We start from the raw sequence: 15,734 nt of genomic DNA, 5'->3' as shown, positions 1-15,734 counted from the left end.
CCAAGTACTAGGATTATAAGCCTGTGCTACTATGCCTGGCTAGTGCTTACCTCTTCTAATGGGATAAACATATAGGAGAGAGAGAGAGAGAGAGGAGAGAGGAGAGAGGAGAGAGGAGAGAGGAGAGAGGAGAGAACTGTTCGAAATACTAAATTCACAGACAGGAGAAAAGATTTGCATTTGTTTTTGGTAATTTTCACCCACAATATTCTTTTTCCCACTTTGAATGAAGTGCTGGCAAATAGAAACATGATATTTGAACTAACGAAAATTTCACTGTACACCTAGGTCATTAACTCCTTCCAGTCACAACCCAAAGGCTAAGCACGGCTTTCCCACGGTCTCTCATGAGTTTCCTCGTCCTGCAAGGTTTTCTGAGGGTCTTAGTACAGCGCCTTCCCTGTGGAAAGCAATCGTATGACAGATATGATTGACTGGCACACAAAGCCACTGCAGTATAAATGTTCACTCATACTCACGTATATGGTCATTTAATACACATACATTATGTGTATATGTGCATGCACACACAAAACACATATACACATATAGATGTGTACATCTGTATATACATACAAAACACGCATACATATATGTGTGCAGACCTCAGAGAAATATCATGTTGCATATTCAATATCCTTTTTATTAAAAAATTTAATAGCTAATGGGGTCCAAATCTGTGTACAGATATACTTTTAACCATTGCAGAATTATTTGGACTTGAAGAAGGGTTTCTTTCTTCCTTTCTTTCTTTCTTTCTTTCTTTCTTTCTTTCTTTCTTTCTTTTTTTTTTGTAGTGGGGATTTAGCTCAGTGGCATTCTACCTTTGAGTCACACCCTACATACAACTCTTTTTATTTCTTATTTTAAAACAGTCTCATTAAGTTGCCGAGGCTGGCCTTGAACCTGGGATCCTCCTATCTCAGTTTCTCAAGTACTGGGATTACAGGTGTGTGTGTGTGTGGCTCATTTTCTTTGAATATATATCTAGGAGTGAAATTGTAGGTTGCTGCTGTTCCATATAGTGAATAATATCTGTAGCTCTTCATTAAAACTGGTGGGGGAAACATAGGTATTTTTTGCTCGGCAATTCTTACACTTCATATATATTTTGTAAATACTGTTTCCTATCCACTCGATCTTTATTAAAACAACAACAACCACCAACCTATAAAAGAGTAATGCACGTTTTGAGTATGTATCCTATGGGTCCATAACTTGGAACTATGGTAGGTATTTACTTATGCATCATATCCATTTTTCTATATTCCACTTAAAACTTTTTTTAGGTTGTTGTGGGTCCTTTTCTTCTGGTTCTTAGTTTCAGATCTGTGTTGCTAAAATGAAAAGGTGAACTGGGTTGAAAATTCCCGGGTAATTCAGGTCTTCAAATCTGCTTCCGTGAGAACAGGCTGGGTCACCGATGAGATGTCCTCAGGAGCTCTTACATTTGCCAGGCGCAGCTCCTCTTTGGGGTTAGCACCCGAGGGTTCAGGTGGGGATCCACCTGGACCCCAACGCCAAGGGAGGGTGGGTCACTGCTGCCCTTATTTTTGCCCCAGCTATTCCTTTAGTTGCTAGGCACCAGCCACAGCACATTCAGAGCTGTTTACAGGGCAGAGCATGACCTTAACAGCAGGTGATGGATCTCATGATACTCCTGAAATAGTTTAGGAGACAGGCCCAGGGATGTTTCTTCAGCTCTGGCATGTCTCCATTTGATCCCACTTTCCAGTCTAACCCTAGCTCAAGTCTCCCTAGGATCTATTCTTGGGCTGTAGAATGCAAGGACCTTTAATACTGGTTTTCCAGATGAAGTCCCTTGGTTCGAACCCACCTCTACGTCCAACTGCCTTCAAACAGCTGCTGTTCTCACAGATGTCTCTCTGTCCACCCAACAGTATGTATGTATGTATGTATGTATGTATGTATGCATGTATGTATTTATTTTTCTTCTTTTATTTTGGACTAAAGATTGAACCCAGGGGCATTCTATCTCCAAGCCACACTCCCAGCCCTATTTTATTTATTTGGAAATAGGGTCTAAGTTGCTGAGGCTAGCTTTGAGCCTGTGGTCCTTCTGTCTGAGCCTCCCAACTACTGGGGTTACAGATAAATACGGTAGTGCCAATACGTGCAGCTACCATATAGCTACCATATTTCATTTTAACTACATCTGGTTTCCCGCTCTCATGGCCTGGCGTCTGGTCTCATTTTACCTTAGCTTCATTTCTGGACTCCTCTTTTCTTCTCTCAGCCCACCCACAAACTCTACTTTGATCAATGTAAAAGTTTTGTGACTATATACGGCCGGTCCATCTCAAAGCTCTCTCATTATTATGGGAACGCATAATGTAGTAACATGCGTTCACATGGGGACAGCTAAGTCATTAAAAGAGAACCAAGGCTGCCGGGCGTGGTGGCGCACGCTTGTAATCCCCGCGCTTGGGAGGCAGAGACAGGAGGATCGCGCAGGTTCGAAGCCAGCCGCGCGCACTGGCTTAGGAGACCCTGTTTCCAAATAAAAATGTAAAAATAGGTCTGGGAGTGTAGCTCAGAGGTAGAAGGGCTTCCAGGAACCCCAGTACCACCAAAAAAAAAAAAGAGAACCAAGGCTGACTTTTTTTTTTTTTTTTTTGGTGGTACTGGGGTTTCTAGAAACCCTTCTAACTCCAGGCTACACTCCCAGACCAATTTTATACTTTTTTTTTCTCCCTTTGGAAACAGGGTCTCTTAAGCCAGCGCGGCTGGCTTCGAACCTGCGTGATCCTCCCGTCTCTGCCTCCCAAGTGCAGGGATTACAAGTGTGTGCCACCATGCCCGGCATGGGCCTACTTTCTAAAACAATTATCTGCATAATTGATTCCACCTTCCACTTGGCCTTCCTTGCGAACATGAGATTTTTCTCTGTTGTTTACTCTAGGAAGAACTTTGAAAAGGGATCAATAATTAACTGTATTAAGTTTTAGAAACAAATGTCTAACAAGGGATCAATTGAAAACCCCGTCAGAAACAGAAGGTACGTACCTGTGTTTGTAGTCCTTCAAGACCCTGTTAGTGTAAAAGGTGGCCGCGTCGTTCATCTCTTTGACATAAGGACCAGGTTTGGGAGACTGAGAAGACAGGACCATCACCCAAGCATAGAAGGCAAATAAAATAGAATAAGAAAGAAATGCCTTGAGGGAGAAGAAAAGCACTAGCGATATGGTTGAAAGCTAGAGGCGAGCTGTGCTCTGTAGAGGCTGTGGAGATGCTTCTCATCTTGGGAGAGCAAGTATTAAACTTGAAACAGGGAAAGAAATTGCTGATGCCTTCAGCCTGGAAGGAATCATCCTCCATGTATTAAGACTGCACAAAGAAGTGCGAAGGTGGCTACGAGGTGTCCTCAACACTCCAAAGATGTGACCAGGTGAAGGGGCGGCACCCCGGCCGGACTCACCACAGCTATCCACCCCAAAGCAGGGATGCTTTCGCTGACAGCTGACAGATGGTTAAACATGGTACTCCCCCGGTTTCTCTCTCGGAAAGTCTGGATTTCCTGAATCTTCTCCGATATGGGTTTCAGAAGTGCCGCCACCTCGTTCTGTAAACAAACACAGGTAACAGTCACCGTGGACAGAAGCACACAGCTTCCATCCATGCTGGCCTCAGCAGGTGTGCTCAGGACTCGTCATTTGTCCAGTGGTCTAAAAGAAACATCTGGCCACTTTCAGAAGGAAATGAGTTTTTCTTCACGATAGTAATACCGTCAGCCCTCTGTACCCACATCTGTGCATTCAAACCAACTGTAGATTGAAACTATTTGAAAAAAAAAATGGCATCCTCTTTCTTATCATCATTCCCTAAAGAGTACAACGATAGCAACTATGTCCATAGCATTCATGCTGGGCTAGATATTATAAGTATTCCGGAGATGATGAATTAAAGTGCATGGGAAAGCCAGGAGCGGTGGCGCACACTTGTAATTCCAGCATTTGGGAGGCTGATACAGGAGGATCATGGTTTCCAGCCAGCCTCAGCTATTTAGTGAGGCCCTGTGTAACTTAGTGAGACCCTGTTTTTTTTTTTTTTTTTTTTTTTTTTGGTGGTACTGGGTTTCCTGGAAGTCCTTCTACCTCCGGGCTACACTCCCAGACCTATTTTTACATTTTTTTAAAATCTGGAAACAGGGTCTCCTAAGCCAGCGTGCGCGGCTGGCTTCAAACCTGCGCGATCCTCCTGTCTCTGCCTCCCAAGCGTGGGGATTACAAGCGCGCGCCACCACGCCTGGCACAGTGAGACCCTGTTTTAAAATAAAGAATAAAAAATAGGGCTGGGGGTGTTGCTCAGAGGTAGAATGCCCCTGGGCTCCATCCCCAGTATCACAATAAACAAAGTGTATGGGAAGATGTGTGTAGGTTATATGCAAATATTATGCCATTTTATATAAGGGACTTGAACATCTGAGGATTTAGGTGTCTGTGGGAGGTCCTGGAACCAACCTCCCTCAGATACCGGGGAACAACTATACTGTATTTTTATGCTCTGGATTATGAAAATGGCAGATATTTTTTAGCATTATTGATGCTGTATTTGACACATGGAGAAACCCAGCAACAAGATGTTTGCTCCTGCTCTGAAGAAAATCACAAGGAAGGCATGGAGGTGGAACGTATCTGCTCTGTTTTCAATGGAATACACCGATTGCCTGCTGCAACAACACAGGTGCAGAGTCAGGGTGAGGAAGAGGTTATTCAAAGGATGTCTTCCTATTCCTGTGGGAAGGAATGTGGGCGAGAACCCAGCTTTGCCTACAGTTACCACAATCCACGTGAAAATGAGGACATCCCTCACTGAGGATCCTTTTAAGAAAATGCAGTAGCTGATTATATTTCTGGTGACCTCAGTCAGGTTTGGCTTTCCACATAGTTGCCACTCCACGAAGCCTATGACTACTGGTCATGCTCACTTATGATTCATTTAACTACTGACCTTTCTAGTTATATTAAAAATTGGCTCTCAAGATTACGTGAAGCAAGCCGGGCATGGTGGCACATGCTTTGTAATACTAGTACTTGGGAGGCTGAGAAAGGAGGATCACAGGTTCTCAGCCAGCCTCAGGAACTTAGCGAGTCCCTCTAAAATTTAGTGAAAAATTCTGCTTCAAAATAAGAATTAAGGCTGGGTGTGGTGGTGCACACTTGTAATCCCCACGCTTGGGAAGCTGAGACAGGAGGATGGTGCTGGTTCGAAGCCAGCCTCGCTGGCTTAAGAGACCCTGTTTCCAAAAATAAAAAGAAAATAGGTCTGGGAATATAGCCCAGAGAAGGGCTTCCAGGAACCCCAGTACCGCCTACAAAACAAAACAAAACAAAACAAAACAAAACAAAACAAGAAGTAAAATAAGACTGAAGGGTGTAGCTTGGAGTTGGAATGCCCAGGGGTTCAACCCCCAGCACCAAAAGCAAAACAAAACAAAAAACCAACAGAAAACAAACAAACAAAAACCCCAAAAGATTATGTGAAGCTGGGCATGGTGATACATGCCTATAATCCCAGTACTTGGTGAGCTAAGACAGAAGGAACAAAGGTTTTATTTCAGGACAGTCTCAACAACTTAGCGAGATCCTGAGTAACTTAGTGAGACCTTGTTTCATAAGAAAAAATGATAAGGGGAATGTAGCTCAGAGGTAAGACCCCTGAGTTCAACACCAATCTGCCCCCCAAAAAGATTATGTGAGCTCTTATGACGTATCACAGAGATACATCTCTATCACACCATGGTTGCTCCAAACATCTCGCCATCCACACCTGTAGCATCCTCTGCTTCCTTTAGGTACTGAAGAACAGGTACAAGGTTGTTTATCTGTTGTTTGTGTATGTGCTCCCCCCCCCAATAGAAAAGATCCTAAACTTTTCAGCTTTGTAAGAGCAGTTGAAAAGCCTTAAGCAGTATTTTACTAAATCTTGTTTGCAGGAGTAAAATGGAAAAGCTCCTTATAGCTCTTTAATTTCTTTAACCGAGATTTCAGAGCAATGACCGCTAATCCTGGTTACGCACTGAATCTACCTTGAGCAAATGATATGATCCTTAGTTTCTTTATCCATAAATCAGAGATATCAATCTCTGCAACCTATAGGCTGCAGGAGATACTGTGTTTTGAACTCTTAGCACATGGGAGGTGTGTGATAAATGGAAATGATTATTATTATGATGCACTTACTGAGCTCATACCAGAGGTAAAAAGAATGCTGCTGCCCCTACTAATATATAATAGTCTTTTGCTTCAAATAAATGGCTGTGAATTTAAGATAAGAGAGGCTCCAAACATACATTCTAGTAGGCTGATTTTAGGATCACAAGGCGTCTATATTGGGCCACCTGGCTCAGTCTCTTGACAGACCCAATTAAGTCCATCACAGTGTTTAGAAAATAGATTAGAACAGAGTAGAAAGTCTTGGAGGTCATTCACAGGTAGTAAGGGTTAGGAAACACCTGTTTCAGTTAAGTACTCCGTGTGTGTGTGTGTGTGTGTGTGTGTGTGTGTGTGTGTGTAGCATTGCAAAGTGAAATGTGTTTATTATGGGTCTCAGTTCAAAGGTTGGCAAAACATGGATCTAACCCAATTCTCCACCTTGGTATATGTGGACAGAAGCTCAGAGAGGTCAATCTACTAAGTTAAGATCAGCGGCAGGAGTTAGCTGGATCCGGGGTGTTCCGGAAGTCATTGAGACAATTCTCTATGTAAGTACTAGGTGCTGAGTAAGACAGCTGGCTACACACAGGTTTCGCCACTGCCAACAAGACTAGGAAAAGGTTCTGTGAAGAGCTCAGGTTAAGAGCTGAGCTCAGGTTTGAGAAAGAGCTGAGTTCAACACCTCTAGAAAGAGAAACAGCTCTAGAAAGATGAAGAGGTCAGGTTCTAGGAAGAGACTGCTTGGATTCAAGTTCTTGCTCTATGGTATACTAAGTTCTAGGACTTTACACAAATTAGTAAACTCATTCAGGATATCCTTATCCTCTCTGCAAAAGAGGGTTGACAATGGCACCCACTTCACGGATATGTTATGAGGCATACATGAGCATATGTGGCAAGATTTAAACATTCTTCCATACTGAAGAAAGGGGAAAAAGAGAAGAGTTCATTGGAGGAAGCGAGCTGGTTCCGGCAGGAAATTTATGAATATCCTCCTGCCTTCTCTTTCCTCTTCTGGTCATTATAGAACAAAGGTCTCATGATCTGGAAGAGGATCTCAGTTGCTCTGGGCTGAACTGCATCCCCTCGTACTCATATGTTGAATCTCTTAACTTCCAGTATCTCGGAATATGATCATACAGCATTTGGAGACAGGATCTTTAAAGGGGTGAATAAATTAAAATGAGGGTGGGCTTTAATCCAACATAACTGGCATCCTTCCTTATAAGTTGAAGAAATTTGGAGATGGCTTCCCCTGGTGGGTGGGGGTGATGGGAGGACACAGGAAGAATATAGCCTCCTGCGGGCCAAGGGGGAAGTCTTTAGAAGAAACCAACCCTGCTAACACCTGACTTGCAGACTGCCCATCTCCCCAACAGTGGAAACATTCAGCGCTGTTGTTCATCTAAACCATATGGTCCCCTCTCATGGCAGCCCAAGCAAATAACAAAGGAGTCTAGTGGCAGCACAGTAAAAGAAAGCCAATCCCCTCAACTCCTTCCCTTCCTGACCATCAATAATAAAACAAGCACGAACCCCTCAAAACCCTGCCCTCAAACACAAGTGTTCCATGTTGGCTTGCTAATGGCGGTCACAAGTCAGTTGCAAATATTCTCCCTGGAATCGTGCTCTGTAGAAAGCAAACGCTGCCTTCTTCTAGGGATTGTCCTACATCCCAGTTTCCATGTGTGATCAAGGAGGTGGCCCTTGTTTCTACAGAAGGCCCCTGATTTTCAATCCCGGCAGAGCTACTAAAGAGCATCCTTTGTGTCTCCAAACAGTTTGCTAAACTACTATAAATTTGATACAGCGATATTTTTGAGAAAGGCCAGAATATCTGAATTGTTGGTGATATCTGGCCCATTGCTTCATGGGGAAAAGAACCAGAAACTGCGTGTTTGCAATGTTAGATTTATGAAGGCCATCTTTGTTTATCTCCAACCTCCCATGAACGAGCTCTAAAGTCAGAGGAGGCACAGTATTCTGGAAGATATCTTGAACTGGTTATCTGATGAAGGCATCAGAAAGATACAGGGTTTTTTGTTTTTTTTTGCCTTAGCTTGGCAATTGCATGAAGAACTGTCATCATTAAAACAACAAAAAAGAAAGTAATGCCAAGAGAATGATGTACAAAAACTATTTGCACGCTAATAAACAGTACGGCTTTTATTTTGTGCCAATAGATTTCTCCTGTACTTTATAGTAGGCTTATCTTCTCCAGTTCATCCTGAACTTTCACAGCTGGACTTAAAAAGAGGAGAGAATACTAGAGAGAAGAGTGTGATTTCCATCAAGGCTTATTGTGCAGATGTCAGAAAAAACAGTGGAGGAGATATTTAGAGGCCCTTCCCTCCCTCCCTCCTTCCCTCTCTCCTTTCTTTCCTTCTTTCTTTTTTCTTTCCTTTTTTCTTCCTTCACTTCTTCTCCCCCTCCCTCTCTCCTTCCTTCCTTCCTTTCTTTCTTTCTTTCTTTCTTCTTTCTTTCTTTCTTTCTTTCTTTCTTTCTTTCTTTCTTTCTTTCTTGTACTGGAATTGAATCCAGGGTCATTCCATCATTCCATCCCCTGGAGCTATACCCAGCCTTAGTTTATTTTTTATTTATTTTTTAATTTAAAAATTAAAAACAATTTTTTTTTTTGCGGTACTGAGGATGGAACCCAGGGCATTCTATCTCCAAGATACACTCCCAGCCCTAAATTTTTATTATTTATTTATTTAGGTGGTACTGGGGTTCCTGGAAACCCTACTACCTCTGGGGTACACTCCCAGACCTATTTTATACTTTTTTATTTGGAAACAGGGTCTCTTAAACCAGCACGGCTGGCTTCGAATCTGTGCGATCCTCCTGTCTCCGCCTCCCAAGCGCGGGGGATTACAATAATGCACCACCACGCCTGGCCTATTATTTATTTTGAAACAGGATCTCACTGAGTTGCAGAGGACCTCACTAAGTAGCTGAGGCTATCTGTGAACTGCGATCCTCCTGTTTCAGCCTCCCAAATGCTAGGATTACAAGCATGCACTGCCATGCCTGGCTTATTTTTTATTTTGAAGCAGTGTCTTGCTAAGTTGCCGAAGGTCTCACTAAGTTGCTGAGGCTGGCCTCGAACCTGTAATCCTTCAAAGTACTGGGATTATAGGCATGCACCACGGTATGCTGCTTTTTCCACCTGTTGAAGCATTAAGCATCTATGGGCATGCTCAACAAATACAGGCTGAATTGCAGTGATGTGAGTTAAAATTACAAAAAGAATTTACACGAAAGAAAGAGAATCTAAGAGGTGTCCTGGTTTTGGTCTGTTTTGTGTGTATGTGGAACTGGGGATTGAACCCAAGGGCATTCTACCTCCAAGCAAACACCCCTCTCTCTATTTTTTATTCTTTATTTTTGAAACAAGGTCTCACTAAGTATCCGGGGCCAGCCATGAACCTGCGATTCTTCTGTCAGAGCCTCCCAAGTACTGGGATTATAAGCGTGTGCTACCACACCCAGCTTGGTTTTTGGTTATTTTTTTCAATAGACTATCTTGGAGATAGTCTCGAAACATGGCCAGAAGCCTTTTTTATGATTAAGTTAATCCAGTGTTACAAAGGTGTCGCTTAAAGCCAGGCGTGGTGACACATGCTTGTAATCCCAGTACTTGGGAGGCTGAGACAGGAGGATGGAGGTTCCATGCCAGCTTTAAATACTTGGTGATGCCTACAACTTAGTGAGACCCTGTTTCAAAAATAAAGCATAATAAATAGGGCTGGGGGTGTAGGTAGGAAGGAGAATGCCCCTGGGTTCCATCCCCAGCACCATAAAACAAAAACAAAAGCAAACACACACACACACACACACACACACACACACACACACACACACACACATATATATATATATATATATTTTAAATTTTCACTTAGGTTTCTTTTATTCAAAGATGTTTCCTTGGAAGAAAATAATTTTTCAAGTCCATGAGGATGAACCACAAAACCTTCCCTGCCTGTCCCTAGGGTTCTGCAGCTTTTACAGAAGAAATGGTCCAGCGGGTGAAAAGAAGCGCACGTTGTCAGTGAACGTTTCCAAGGCCTATCCTAGCCGGATGGGACTGTACTTTGGAGAGTATTTTAGGACTCCATGTCTTTATGACCCTTTAAACTTGAAGAATTGAGTCCATTATCAGAGACATCTCCGTTGAGCTCCAGAAGCAATTGAATTGTTTTGCAGAAAATGAAATAAAGAGTTTAATCAGCAAGCTTTGTAGAAACTTTACCCAAAAAGGAAAACCAAATTCCATCTCATGCTGTTTTGTAAGAGATGGAACAAACTCCTGGAGTTTGACCTTAAAGATGTGTCATTGAGGGAAACGAAATTGGCCTGTTATTTCTGGAATCCAGGGTTCACATGTAGTTCTTCTATTGGGTAGAAAAATGGCTCAATCACTGATATTTTTAAAGAAAATTTTTTTCTGAGTATAAAATTAATAATGCACTTTAAGAAGTGCACTGAAAAATGAATGAGCAGACACAAAGCAAGTAAAAAAAATTTCTTATTTCTGCCGCATGGAGAAAAAAGCACTGTGGATATAAGTTTGATGGGTAGTTTCAAAAACAAGTATTATTTTAAAAATAATAGCTATTGACTCCATAAAGAATGATTCTAAGAGTAGAATTCTAGCAGTTCAATTAAAATAAGCAAACACACAAAAAAAGTCCCATCAATATATTTCTGGCAAATACTGTGAGAACTCTGTCATGTTAGAAAGGATGTTTTATGACATTTGTCATTACCATTACCCAAATAAATTTAATCAGGCATTAAAGTAATATTTGAACTTCTCAATGTTTGGAATCTACTTACATTTAAAATTCTAAGAAAGCTCTCATACAAAGCAATATTTCTTTTCTTCTTCTTCTTTTTTTTTTTTTTTGGTGGTACTGGGAATGGAACCCAGGGGCCTTCTACCTCCGGGCTACACTCCCAGACCTATTTTATATTTTATTTGGAAACAGGGTCTCTTAAGCCAGCTGAGGCTGGCTTCAAACTTGCACAATCCTCCTGTCTCAGCTTCCCAAGCGTGGGGATTACAAGCGTGAGCCACCACGCCCAGCGATAAAGCAATATTTCTTAGCAAACCATGTTACCAAATTCCAGTCATTATTATTTTGGCCTATATAATGTGTTTTTATTGTGTGTGTGTGTGTGTGTGTGTGTGTGTGTGTGTGTGTGTTTGTTACTGGGGATTGAACTCAGAGGCAGTCTACTCCCAAGCTATACCCCTAGACTGATGTTTTATATTTTATTTAGAAACAGGGCCTCACTAAATTGCTAAGACCCTTGCTAAGTTGCGGAGGCTGGTTTTGAACCTGCCATCTTCCTGTCCAACAACCCTCACCCTCCCAACTAGTAGGATTATAGACAGGTACCACCATGTGTGTGTGTGTGTGTGTGTGTGTGTGTGTGTGTGTGTGTGTTGCTACAGCTAGAACCCAGGGCCTCATGTATGCCAGGCAAATACTCAACTCCCGGGCTCCAGCTCCAGCTCCAGTTCCCATGTAAAGTTATACCTGCTGATTGCATTAGGTGGCGAGTGGTGGGTATGGGTGAATGTATAGCGAAGAAAACAAATGGAAAGAAGTATATTCAAGTGTTAACAGAGAATTTTCATTAAATATTCTGGCTTATTCACATTCCTACATTTTATACTATGTACATATATTTCTTTCTAATTCAGGGACTAGTTTTAAAGCAGATTAACTAGCTTTATGCCTTCAAAGGTAGAAAAAAATCCCACATAGGTATTGTTAAATTTGTACATATAAAAACAGTCTCTTTCTTCCAGTCACAGAAAATAAAGTCACAGGAAATGACTGTAATCCCAGTTCCTTAGGAGGCTGAGGCAGGAGGATTGCAAATTCAAGATTGACCTGAGAAACTTAGCAAGATCTGGTCTCCAAAAGAAGTGTGTGTGTGTGTGTGTGTGTGTGTGGGGGGGGGTTATGGGTAGGGAAGAATAGGGAATTATGTCCCTGGTACAACCCTTGCTTTGCAGTTGAAAGACTCTGGATTTAATTCTCAGTACTGTTAAAAAGAGAAGATTTTTTTTTTTTTTTTTTTTTTTTTGCGGGTTTGGGGATGGAACCCAGGGGCATTTGACCTCCGAGCTACACCCCTTGCCCTATTTTTTATTCTTTATTTTGAATCAGGGTCTCACTAAGTTGCAGAGGGCCTCAGTAAGTAGTAGCTGAGGCTGTCCGAGGACCACGATCCTCCAGTCTCAGCCTCCCAAATGCTGGGATTACAAGCGTGCACCACCACTCCCGGCTTAGAAATTGTTTAGATAAAAAAGAATAAGGTTTTATCAAGCAAAATTATCCAAACCAAAACCAGTGTTTGTTGCTAAAAATACTACATTTGAGCTGGGCATGGTAGTACATACCTATAATCGCCATACTTGGAAGGCAGAGATAGGAGGATTGCAAGTTTGAGGCCAGCCTCAGCAATTTAAAGAACTCCTGTGTCAAAATAAAAAATAATATAGGACTGGGGGTATATCTCAGAGGTAGAATGTCCCTGGGTTCAATCCCCAAAATCACACACACATAGTGTTTGGGTGTACTCTAAAAGTGAAAGTAAGAGTTTTCACTTATTTTAAGTCGGGATCAGATTTTTTTAATCAAATATGTTAAATTGAGTTAACCTTTGTTTTGGTGCAATTTAGGTATTTCCCTAGGATAGTGTCCCTTCATGTTTCATATATATATAATGCATGTTTCATAGATATATATATGTATATATAAATATTCAACTGCCCAGTTTTTAGAATGTGCTTCATTAAAATACTCTCAGAAACACTAGTACATTATTAACAACAATGTGAAATTCAGAAACATTTGCAAAACTGTCGCACAAGTCGATCAAAACAGACAATCCGAGCCGGGCGTGGTGGCTCACGCTTGTAGTCCCCGCGCTTGGGAGGCAGAGACAGGAGGATCGCGCAGGTTCGAAGCCAGCTACGCGCACTGGCTTAGGAGACCCTGTTTCCAAATAAAAATGTAAAAATAGGTCTGGGAGTGTAGTCCGGAGGTAGAAGGGCTTCCAGGAACCCAGTACCACCACCAAAAAAAAAAAAAAAACAAAAAAAAAAAAACAAAAAAACTCCCAGACAATCCGTATGGAGCAGCACAAGCGTACGGGACCCTAGAACTGCCCTCACTGTACTACAGTACGCTCACATAGTCACCTTACCTTAGGGTTGATAAATGCTCTTTAAAACATTCCAGAATCCCAAAGGTTTTACGGTCCTTAAAATCGCTTTTGAGGAGTAAAACCTGGGGACTTGGTCTTCCAGAGAATTAACCGCTTTGGATAGTTGTATTGTCCAGATACCTGGGAAAGAAACCTGTCACATGTATAAACTCCTACTTGGATGTAAATATTTCAACGACTCATACTTAACAGTACAGTTTTTTTTTTTTTCCAAAAGCAATAGCTTTTGTTTTTGTGGATGAACCGAACTATTTCAGACATGTAAAGTAGCAGAGAGTAATCACCAGCTGGCCTGTGTATGAAATGTGATCTCATAGTCCAGTGTGATGGTGCACCCCTGTAATCCCAGCACTTGGGAGGCTGAGACAGGGGAATTGCAGGTTTGAGGTCAGCACGCAGTAACTTAACAAGACCCTGTTTCAAAAAATAAAAAAGGAGCCAGGCGTGGTGGCGCACGCTTGTAATCCCCGCGCTTGGGAGGCGGAGACAGGAGGATCTCGCTGGTTCGAAGCCAGCCTCCCTGGCTTAAGAGACCCTGTTTCCAAATAAAAAGTATAAAATAGGTCTGGGAGTGTAGCACGGAGGTAGAAGGGTTTCCAGGAACCCCAGTACCACAAGAAAAAGAGGGGGGCCTGGGGGTAGTCCAGTAGCTCAGAGGCACGATGGCCCTGGGTTCTATCCCTAGTACCTATACAAACATATGTACAAGTTCATGGGGACCCAGGATCATCCCCACAGTGCCCTTTTACTGACCTTTACTGAAGATTGTTAGAAATGCAGAGAGACAGGGAACTGTGTAGGTAAGACTTCAGAGGTTGCATTTAAAGTTTGACATCAAATTGTTCCATTTTTCTCATGAAGGGAGGACTTTGCACTTTCAGTTACAAATCGAGCATTTTTAATGTCAAGCGTTTTCAGCAAAAGTGTCCCGCACATCGTAGACTAAAGAGCCTACTCCGAAGACATTTTCTTGCACTTTAGATAATCACCTCGGCCGATGCTGTCAACATAGTTTAATCTGGCGGAATCATTTCAAAGACTTACCCAGGACTCGGGGCCATCGACCCGGCGAGCAGTGAGACATTCCCTTGTTGGGAATGTTTTTGTCACCGTTCACAGGGGTGAGCCCAGCCTTTCCTCATTTCTAGGTTTGATGCTCAGCCTAAAATCGACAATGTATTCATCAGAACAAGAACATGGGTATAGCTGGACATGGTGGGCTATGCCCGGAATCTCAGTCCTTAGAAGGCTGAGATAGGAGGATTAGGGATTGGGGGGTAGCCTCAGCGGCTTAAAGAGACCCTTAGCAACTTAACCAGACCCTGTTTAACAGACAGACAGACAGACAGACAGAAAAGACAGAAAACTAGGAGTAGAGCTCGGAGGTAGAATGTCTGTGGGTTCAATCCCCAGTACCCAAACCAAAAACAAACAAAAAAAAAAAAAATCACAATTCTATTGACATGCCGTGGACCACAATTTCCTCTAAGCTCTCAATGTTTAACACTTTTTGGATGAGCAGGTATGTGATATAAAAAGGCAAGTTCAAAGCCGGGCGTGGTGGCGCACGCTTGTAATCCCAGCATTCGGGAGGCTGAGATCAGAGGATCGCGGTTCACGGCCAGCCTCAGCTACTTAGTGAGGCCTTCCGCAACTTACTGAGACCCTGTTTCAAAATAAAGAATAAAAAAATAGGGCAGGGGGTGTAGCTCGGAGGTCAAATGCTCCTGGGTTCCATCCCCAGACCCAAAATAAATAAATAAATAAATAAATAAATAAATAAATAAATAAATAGCAAGTTTAATAAGAACGTAAGTGTTTAACACTGTGACTCACAATAGTTTGTGTTCTTATATTATCTCATGTCCTGAAGCTTTATCAACAACATTAAACACAGAACAAAGCAAAACAACAATGTCAACAGCAACCCTTTAACATTAGCCACTCCCACAGGTTGATGTTTACTTTTTTTAATTTATTTTTTCTGGGACTGGGTTTGGAACCCAGGGGCATTTTACCTCTGAGCTACACCCCAGCCCTATTCTTTATTCTTTATTTTGAAACAGGGCCTCACTAAGTTGCAGAGGACCTCACTAAGTAGCTGAAGCTGTCTGCAAACTCATGATCCTCCTGTCTCAGCCTCCCAAATGCTGGGATTACAAGCGTGCGGCACCAGGCCCAGCTGACATTTACCGTTTTCACCAGAGCTGTTTTGACTTTCACTGGCAGTACACAAAGAGAATAAAGAGTCCAGTCAGAGAAAACTCATCTTTCTTGGGTATGCATGGGAGTACTGGCTAACTACAG

At 42.3% G+C, this 15,734-nt stretch overlaps 1 protein-coding gene across 3 annotated transcripts in view; it reads right to left on the bottom strand.

The window, feature by feature from the left end:
* Positions 1-15,734, bottom strand: part of CAP2 (cyclase associated actin cytoskeleton regulatory protein 2) — a gene marked incomplete at both ends in the record, with an annotated part of 136,424 nt that overhangs the window by 40,795 nt on the left and 79,895 nt on the right. For 2 of the 3 annotated variants that reach the window (XM_080709892.1, XM_080709893.1), the window contains 2 exons: positions 3,028-3,113; positions 3,440-3,583. The exons of the other annotated variant lie outside the window; for it this stretch is intronic. In XM_080709892.1, the coding sequence (XP_080566018.1) occupies positions 3,028-3,113; positions 3,440-3,583 (230 nt within the window). The remainder of the gene's footprint in view (positions 1-3,027; positions 3,114-3,439; positions 3,584-15,734) is intronic. 3 annotated transcript variants of the gene reach the window in all.

The sequence above is a fragment of the Muscardinus avellanarius genome (assembly GCF_963383645.1).
Source record: "Muscardinus avellanarius genome assembly, chromosome: 14".
Lineage (NCBI taxonomy): Eukaryota > Metazoa > Chordata > Mammalia > Rodentia > Gliridae > Muscardinus > Muscardinus avellanarius.
The sequence above is the reverse complement of the archived record's forward strand: the minus strand, read 5'-3'. Positions and strand labels throughout refer to the sequence as shown.